The 10,000-nt window shown below is 52.6% G+C and overlaps 1 protein-coding gene across 1 annotated transcript in view; it reads right to left on the bottom strand.

Annotated features, from left to right (window-relative positions):
* The window catches only part of LOC148139352 (trypsin-like), a 32,806-nt gene that overhangs the window by 20,263 nt on the left and 2,543 nt on the right, over positions 1 to 10,000 (bottom strand). Inside the window, exons 2-4 of the mRNA XM_087980890.1 lie at positions 8,319 to 8,472; positions 4,719 to 4,978; positions 2,115 to 2,251 (exon numbers count right to left, since the gene is read on the bottom strand). Of these exons, the coding sequence (XP_087837016.1) occupies positions 2,115 to 2,251; positions 4,719 to 4,978; positions 8,319 to 8,472 (551 nt within the window). The remainder of the gene's footprint in view (positions 1 to 2,114; positions 2,252 to 4,718; positions 4,979 to 8,318; positions 8,473 to 10,000) is intronic.

Genomic DNA, 10,000 nt, shown 5'->3' with positions numbered 1-10,000 from the left:
GAAAGTGAGTGAGAGGGAGAGTGAGACAGAGAGAGAGAGCCACAGAGAGAGAGACACAGATAGAGTGAGAGAAAGAGATATAGAGAGAGAGTGAGAGGGAGAGACAGACAGAGAGAGTGAAAGAGCTGGAAAGAAAGAGAGAGAGGGAGTGAGAGGGAGACAAAAGGGGGACACACATGTGAGAGAGAAAGAACCAGAGAGAGAGTGTGTGTATGAGTGTGTGTGAGTTTGAGTGTGAGTGTGGGTGTGAATGAGTGTGAGTGTGTATCTGTCTGTGAGCGTGCCTGTGTGTGAGTGCGTGTGTGCCTGTGTGTGAGTGTGTGTGTGAATGAGTGTGAGTGTGTATCTGTCTGTGAGCGTGTCTGTGTGTGAGTGCGTGTGTGCCTGTGTGTGAGTGTGTGTGTGAGCGTGTGTGTGAGTGTGTGTGTGCGTGTGAGAGTGTGTGAGTGTGTGTCTGTGTGTGAGTGTGCGTGTGAGCGTGTGTGTGTGTGTGTCTGTGTGTATGTGTGAGTGTGTGTGAGAGTGAAAGAGAGTGAGAGAGGGACAGAGAGAGTGTGTGGGTGTGAGAGAGAGAGAGACAGCGAGTATGTGTGTGTGAGAGAGAGACAGAGAGAGTATGTATGTGAGATAGAGAGAGAGACAGAGAGCGTGTGTGTGAGAGAGACACAGCGAGTATGTGTGTGCGAGAGAGAGAGACAGAGTGTGTGTGGGTGTGAGAGAGAGAGAGAGGGACAGAGAGAGTGAGTGACAGAGAGTGTGTGTGAGAGAGAGAGAGACAGAGAGAGTGTGTGTGTGTGAGAGAGAGAGACAGAGTGTGTGTGTGTGTGTGAGAGAGAGAGACAGAGAGTGTGTATGTGAGATAGAGAGAGAGACAGAGTGTGTGTGTGTGAGAGAGAGAGAGGCAGAGAGTGTGTGTGTGAGAGAGAGAGAGACAGAGCGAGTGTGTGTGTGAGAGAGAGTGTGTGTGTGTGTGTGAGAGAGAGAGACAGAGAGAGTGAGAGACGGAGAGTGAAAGAGAGAGAGTGAGTGAGTGAGCGTGAGACAGAGAGTGAGAGTGAGACAGAGAGAGACAGAGAGACAGAGAGAGTGGGAGTGTGAGAATGAGTCAGAGAGGGTGAGAGAGACAGATAGAGTGAGAGTGAGAAACAGCGACAGAGAGAGTGAGATTAAGTCAGACCGAGAAAGTGAGTGAGAGGGAGAGTGAGACAGAGAGAGAGAGCCACAGAGAGAGAGACACAGATAGAGTGAGAGAAAGAGATATAGAGAGAGAGTGAGAGGGAGAGACAGACAGAGAGAGTGAAAGAGCTGGAAAGAAAGAGAGAGAGGGAGTGAGAGGGAGACAAAAGGGGGACACACATGTGAGAGAGAAAGAACCAGAGAGAGAGTGTGTGTATGAGTGTGTGTGAGTTTGAGTGTGAGTGTGGGTGTGAATGAGTGTGAGTGTGTATCTGTCTGTGAGCGTGCCTGTGTGTGAGTGCGTGTGTGCCTGTGTGTGAGTGTGTGTGTGAATGAGTGTGAGTGTGTATCTGTCTGTGAGCATGTCTGTGTGTGAGTGCGTGTGTGTGCCTGTGTGTGAGTGTGTGTGTGAGCGTGTGTGTGAGTGTGTGTGTGCGTGTGAGAGTGTGTGAGCGTGTGTCTGTGTGTGAGTGTGCGTGTGAGCGTGTGTGTGTGTCTGTGTGTATGTGTGAGTGTGTGTGTGAGTATGAGTGTGTGGATGGTTGTCTGTGTGTGAGTGCATGTGTGCATCTGTGTATGAGTGTGTGTGTGAGTAAGTGTGTGAGTGTGGGTGTGTGTCTGTGTGTGTGAGAGTGTGTGTGTGTGGATGGTTGTCTGTGTGTGAGTGTGTGTGTGTATCTGTGTTTGAGTGTGTGTGTGAGAGTGTGTCTGTGTGTGTCTCTCTCTCTGTGAGCGTATCTGTGTGTGAGTGTGTGTGTGTGAGAGTGTGTGTGTGTCTGTGTGTAAGTGTGTGTGAGCGTGTGTGTGTGTGAGTGTGTGTGTGAGTGTGCGCGTGGGTGTCTGTGTGCGAGATACAGAGTGAGAGAGAGAGAGAGACAGAGAGCAGGACGGCCCTGGAGAGACAGACAGGGCAGTCATCAGGAGACATGGCCACTAACCTGACAGGCATCCTTGCCTCCCTCTCGGTAGCCAGCACACACCATGGTGCTGGTGATAAGGCCAGGGTACGACGCATCACAGTCTGCAGAGCTCACAATGGGCACCTCCACACAGTGCAGGCTGTCGGGGTACTGGGCTGTAACACAGACACACTCAGGTAGCACTCAGCTCACACTGAGACACACACTCACTCTCTCACACACACACACTCACACCCACACTCACTCACACACACACACTCACACCCATACTCACTCAGATACACACACACACTCACACCCACACACACTCTCTCACACACACACACACTCACACCCACACACACCCACTCACACCCACTCACACACACACACCCACACACACCCACTCACACCCACACACTCACTCACACACACACACACACTCACTCTCACTCACTCACTCACTCACACACACTCACACTCTCACACACACTCACACACTCTCACACACACACACTCACTCACACACAGACACACTCACACACAATCACTCACACACAAAGACACACACACACTGACACACATACATACTCACACACACACTCATACACATACACATTCACACACACATAGAGAGACACACACACTCACACACAATCACACACTCTCTCACACACACACACTCACACACACACTCACTGACACACACACACACTCACACATGCACACACACACATACACACTCACACATGCACACACACACATACACACACACTCTCTCACACACACACTCACTCTCACACACACACTCACTCATTCACACACACACTCACTCTCTCACACACACATTCACTCACTCACACACACACTCACACCCACACACACTCACACAAACACACACACACTCTCACTCACTCACACACACACTCACACACACACTCACTCACTGACACACACATACCCATGCACACACACTCACACACACTCACACACACACACTCACACAAACACTCACAAACACACTCACACACTCACACGCACACAGACACACACACTCACACACACACAGACACACACACACTCACACCCATACACACACACACGCACCCACACACACACACACACTCACACACACAGACACACACACCCACACACACACTCACACACACACACTCACTCACACACACACACTCACACACACACTCACACACACACACTCACACACACACTCAGTAACACACACACTCACACACACACTCACACACTCACTCACACACACACTCACACACATACATACTCACACACACACTCATACACACACACATTCACACACACATAGAGAGACACACACACTCACACACAATCACACACTCTCTCTCACACACACACACTCACACACTCTCTCACACACATACTCACACACACACACTCACTCACACACTCACACTCACACAGTGCGGCACTCCCTCAGCACTGACCCTCCGACAGTGCGGCACTCCCTCAGCACTGACCCTCCGACAGTGCGGCACTCCCTCAGCACTGACCCTCCGACAGTGCGGCACTCCCTCAGCACTGACCCTCCGACAGTGCGGCACTCCCTCAGCACTGACCCTCCGACAGTGCGGCGCTCCCTCAGCACTGACCCGCCGACAGTGCGGCACTCCCTCAGCACTGACCCTCCGACAGTGCGGCACTCCCTCAGCACTGACCCTCCGACAGTGCGGCACTCCCTCAGCACTGACCCTCTGAGAGTGCCCTCTCTCTCAGTACTGACCCTCCAACAGTGCCCACTCCCTCAGCACTGACCCTCCGACAGTGCAGCACTCCCTCAGCACTGACCCTCCGACAGTGCAGCACTCCCTCAGCACTGACCCTCCGACAGTGCGGCACTCCCTCAGCACTGACCCTCCGACTGTGCGGCACTCCCTCAGCACTGACCCTCCGACTGTGCGGCACTCCCTCAGCACTGACCCTCCGACAGTGCGGCACTCCCTCAGCACTGACCCTCTGACAGTGCGGCACTCCCTCAGCACTGACCCTCCAACAGTGCCCACTCCCTCAGCACTGACTCTCCGACAGTGCGGCACTCCCTCAGCACTGACCCTCTGATAGTGCCCAGTCCCTCAGCACTGACCCTCTAACAGTGCCCACTCCCTCAGCACTGACCCTCTGACAGTGCCCACTCCCTCAGCACTGACCCCCGAGGGTAGGGCCTGGATTATGAGGTCAGGTTTCGTGATTGTAATGGGTTGAGTTTTGAAATGTTGGAATTCACACAGAGGGTGGTACGTGTATGGAATGAGCTGCCAGAGGAAGTGGTGGAGGGTGGTACAATTACAGCATTTAAGAGGCATTTGGATGGGTATATGAATAGGAAGGATTTGGAGGGACATGGGCCGGGTGCTGGCATGTGGGACTAGATTGGGTTGGGATATCTGGGTCAGCATGGACGGGTTGGGCCGAAGGGTCTGTTTCCGTGCTGTACATCTCTGTGACTGTGGGAAGTTGGTTCAGAGAGCAAAGTGTCAGGCCTGGTTGTGGGATAGTGCTGTGCGTCACTGGGATGTGGCAGAAATTCTCTGTGGCCCTGGGGGGGGGGAGACTTGCTGATGCGTGGGGCCTTGGGCCAGGGGAATCACTTACATCCAGAGCCGAGGAGATTTCCATAACCAGATACGGTGCACATCGTCCCGTCAGCAGCACAGTCTGTCGGCAACCTGACCGGCTGAATGTAGTCATTTAAGATGCAGGGGACCTTCAGTTTGATCAGCATGATGTCGTGGTCCAGGGTGTAATAGTCGTATTTTTCATGCCAGAAGATATTGTCCACCTTTATGAACTGCTCTGTGCCCTCGAACTTGGCCCAGTCTGGGTCTCCTAATGCCACCTGCATCTGTGTGGGGCTGTCGGGGGGATTGGGGGAGGTGGGGAGGGAGACAGAGGTACCGAGGAGATTAGCCAGTGAACCTCACTCACACCTCCCCCCCCCCCCCCCCCACAACACCCAGTAACCAAGAACGCCCCCCTCCCATTCGTTAGCCCACTCCCAAGTCACCGTTTGTGGGCGGAGGCCATTCGGCCCAGCGTGCTGGTTCTAGCCCCAATTCCCTGCCCCTCTCCCCATATCCCTGTCCAAATAAGCCCCCACCCCGCTTCCCCTTTATTGACCCTGCCTCCTCCTGTCCCTCTCATCCCCAGGCAGTGCCTCTCCCCCAGCCCCCTCACCACTCGCTGGGTGGAAATGGTTTCTCTCACATGGCCCTTGCTTCCCGTTCGATCCCTGCTCCTCCCGTTCCTTGTTCCCTTTTCCGACTGGGAACAGCTTCTCCCACTCGATTCTCTCCAGCCCCTGCCCCTGATGTTGTAAACCTCGATCCAATCTCCCTCCCTCTCTCTCTGCCTTCTCCACTCCCAGGGAGAACAGTCCCACCCTCTTCACTCCATCTTGGTCCCCAAAGTTCCTCATCCCTGGAGCTGTTCCTGCAAATGGTACCTGCACACTCCTTCTCTCCCCACTCCCTCTCCTTCTCGCGCTCTCCCTCTCTCTTTCCCTCTCTCCCACTCCCTCTCCTTCTCGCTCTCTCCCTCTCTCTTTCCCTCTCTCCCACTCCCTCTCCTTCTCTCTCTTTCCCTCTCTCCCACTCCCTCTCTCTCTCTCTTTCCCTCTCTCCCAATCCCTCTCTTTCTCTGTCACTCCCTTTCACTCCCTCTCACTCTCTCTCACTCCCTCTCTCACTTTCTCTCACTCTTTTTTCACTCTTTCTCCCTTTCCCTCTCTCCCTCTCCCTCTTTCTCCCTCTTTCTCCCTCTCTCTCACTCACTCTCTCTCACTCCCTCTCTCACTTTCTTTCACTCTCTTTCTCCCTCTCCCTCTTTCTCTCTCCCTCTTTCTCCCTCACTCTCTCTCACTCCCTCTCTCACTTTCTCTCACTCTCTTTCTCCCTCTCCCTCTCTCTCCCTCTCACTCTCTCTCCCTCTCCCTCTTTCTCCCTCTTTCTCACTCTCTCTCACTCACTCTCTCTCACTCCCTCTCTCACTTTCACTCTCTTTCTCCCTTTCCCTCTCTCCCTCTCACTCCCTCTCACTTTCTCTCACTCTCTCTCACTCCCTCTCTCACTTTCTCTCACTCTCTTTCTCCCTCTCCCTCTCTCTCTCCCTCTCACTCTCTCTCACTTTCTCTCACTCCCTCTCTCACTTTCTCTCACTCTCTTTCTCCCTCTCCCTCTCTCTCACTCTCACTCTCTCCCACTCTCTCTCCCTCTCCCTCTTTCTCCCTCTCTCTCCCTCACTCTCTCACTCTCTCTCTCACTTTCTCCTTCTCTCTTTCTTTCACTCTCTCTTTCTCTCCACCCCACACACCACCACCTTGTCACCATCTCCTTCTCCCTGATGTGTTGATATAGCTCCCACCCTTCTGTACATCAACATCTTTCTCACCCCCCCCACCCACCCCCACTCTCTGGGGGAGTGAGCCCCACACTCCCCTCTCACTCCCCCTCTCACTCCTGAACTCCCCAGCGGATTGATTAGGGACTGTCTTCTATCTAAGACACCCCCCTCCCCTCACCCCCCCATTCTGGTCTCCCACTCCCCACGTTGTCATTAGCAACACCTTCTCCTCAATCCCACCCAATCAGGGCTTTTTCGGGCCTGTTACTGGGCAGATCCTCTGATGCGCCTGAATCCTTTTACAAACAGATGAACAGGAACAAAACAAGGCCATTCGGCCCCTTCCCACCTGCTCTGCCATTCAGTAAGATCATGGCTGGGCTGATTTCAATATCAACTATCCCATTCCGCACCAGCCCCTTGGCAGTCTTCCATCCTCTCAGCTGTTGGAAACCCATCACTGCCTGAGAAATATTAAACCATCCTGCACCTTCTGCCTTTTGAGGAAGGGAGTTAGAGTCATTGAGTCCTCCGACACGGGAACAGGCCCTTCAGCCCAACCAGTCCATTACCCCCAACCTAAACCAGTCCCACACCTGCCTGCTCCTGGCCCATATCCCTCCCGTTCATGTCCTTATCCAATTAAACGTTGTAACTGTCCCCACACCACCACCCTCCCCCTTCCATTTCCTCAGGATGTCCATTCCACACACAAACCACCCTCTGGGTAAAAACTTCATCCCTCTTGTCTTTTGGAAATCTCTCCCCTCTCTCTCTTTAAAAGCCAGTCTTGAAATCCCCCATCCTAGGGGAAAGGCAACTACCATTAACTGTAGCCATGCCCCTCATGATTTTACCTACCTCTGTAAGGTCACCTCTCAACCTCCTAGACTCCAGTGAAATGAGTTCTGACCTATCCAGCCTTTCCTTCATAACTCAAACCCTCCCATTCCCGCAATTCCCTGGGACAGCTCTCCTGAACTCTCTCCTGCTTAATCATATCCTTCCTGGAACAGGGTGACCAGAACTGGACTCTGTATTAGCCACGCTCCAGATGTACTCCCTGTCTAACACCAGGTTAGAGTCCAACAGGTTTATTGGGAATCTCTAGGCTTTCGGAGCGCTGTTCCTTCATCAGGAAGCTAGTTACCTGATGTAACAGCGGCACTCTCAAAGCTAGTCCAGAACAATCTCGGTTATCCGAACATCAATTATCCAAATTTCGGATTATCCGAAAAGGGTCTCAAGGTCCTGTAAAATCAGTTATCTGAACCATCTGTTATCCGAACAATTGGTTTTCCAAACTCTCAGTTATCCGAACAATCCGTTATCCGAACAATCCGTTATCCGAACAATCAGATATCTGAGCTCTCAGGCATCTTAACAACCTGTTATCTGAACAATCAGTTATCCAAACAAAATATTCCCCGTCTGTCTCGTTTGGGAAATCGAGTTTGTTCTGTAATCCCAATTAAACCTGTTGGACTAAAACCTGGTGTTGTGTGATTTTTAAATTTTTGTCCACCCCAGTCTAACACTCCACATCATAACTGGACCAGACCCCATTCCTGATGAAGGGCTTATACCCCAAACGTCGACTCTCCTGCTCCCCAGATGCTGCCTGACCTGCTGCGCTTTTCCAGCGCCACACTCTTCGACTGTGATCTCCAGCATCTGGGGCCCATACCCTCCCTACCCTTGTATCAACCTCCAGCCCCTCCCCCAACCCGCAACAATTTAGATTCCCCGAGCATTCCCGGCTATTTCCTTCTTGGGAGATTTTGAACGTGGGGACCGGGGGAAGGGACTTTGCCCGCGTGTGTGTGGTACATTCGGAGACAGGAGGGTACTTACTAATACCAACAGTGGGCAGCAGAAACCAGCCATTGGTCAGTGATGAGGGATGCACCACAGACATGGTAGCCAATGTTTAGCGACGCTTGCCACGGGATCGCATGCGGAGAGCACTCGTAACCGCCAACAATCTTCTCATCTCCAGAGAACGCCGCTGTAGAAAGGAAGCCAATTAACTCGGAGGGCCTTGGTGCATTCTTACAGGCTGCCGACTGAAAAGGGGAGGGACTGTACCTTTGGAAGGTGATTGAGAAGCTGCTTACCTGTGCCTAACGGTTTGCGCGGGTACTTGAACAAGTTGCATTTGATGGGGGTCGCAGACGATCAGGAGTCGTGGGGGCACACGAGTACAAATGGAGCTCCACGTTTTAGCACAATACAATCCCGACATGGTGGGAACAGGCCCTTTGGCCCAACAAATCCACACTGACACTCCGAAGAGTATCCCACCCAAATCCAACACAACTACTCTACATTTACCCCTGACTAATGAACCTAACCTGCACATACCTGGGCACTATGGGACAATTTAACATGGCCAATCCACCCTAACCTGCACATCCCTGGGCACTATGGGACAATTTCCCATGGCCAATCCACCCTAACCTGCACATCCCTGAACACTATGGCACAATTTAGCATGGCCAATCCACCCTAACCTACACATCCCTGGACACTATGGGACAATTTAGCATGGCCAATCCACCCTAGCCTGCACATCCCTGGGCACTATGGCACAATTTAGCATGGCCAATCCACCCTAACCTACACATCCCTGGACACTATGGGACAATTTAGCATGGCCAATCCACCCTAACCTGCACATCCCTGGGCACTACGGGACAATTTAGCATGGCCAATCCACCCTAACCTGCACATCCCTGGGCACTATGGCACAATTTAGCATGGCCAATCCACCCTAACCTACACATCCCTGGACACTATGGGACAATTTAGCATGGCCAATCCACCCTAACCTGTACATCCCTGGGCACTATGGGACAATTTAGCATGGCCAATCCACCCTAACCTGCACATCCCTGGGCACTATGGCACAATTTAGCATGGCCAATCCACCCTAACCTACACATCCCTGGACACTATGGGACAATTTAGCATGGCCAATCCACCCTAACCTGTACATCCCTGGGCACTATGGGACAATTTAGCATGGCCAATCCACCCTAACCTGTACATCCCTGGGCACTATGGGACAATTTAGCATGGCCAATCCACCCTAACCTACACATCCCTGGGCACTATATGACAATTTAGCACGGCCAATCCACCCTAACCTACACATCCCTGGACACTATGAGACAATTTAGCATGGCCAATCCACCCTGACCTGCACATCTGTGGACTTTGGGAGGAAACCGGAGCAGCCGGAGGAAACCCCACACAGACACGTGGTGAATCCAGTCCCCGAGGCTGGAATCGAATCCGGATCCCTGGCGCCGTGAGGCAGCAGTGCTAACTCACTGAGCTGAACCCTGATTGGTCTGTGGAGCTGTGGCTGCTTGCTTGCCAACTCCTGTTTGATTGGCTGTGGGCTAACCGAGGTGGTCAGCGCGACTCGATCTCAGGAGCGGTTTCTCTGTTCTCTGCAGTCAAAGAGAAACCCCTTTCCAACCTGAAGGAAACTAAGTGACCTTACCTCGTCATTAAACACGAGAGGCAGG

The sequence above is a fragment of the Chiloscyllium plagiosum genome, unplaced genomic scaffold (genome assembly GCF_037043375.1).
Source record: "Chiloscyllium plagiosum isolate Xiang-an unplaced genomic scaffold, Cpla_swu_hap1 HiC_scaffold_38, whole genome shotgun sequence".
Classification (NCBI taxonomy): domain Eukaryota; kingdom Metazoa; phylum Chordata; class Chondrichthyes; order Orectolobiformes; family Hemiscylliidae; genus Chiloscyllium; species Chiloscyllium plagiosum.
The sequence above is the reverse complement of the archived record's forward strand: the minus strand, read 5'-3'. Positions and strand labels throughout refer to the sequence as shown.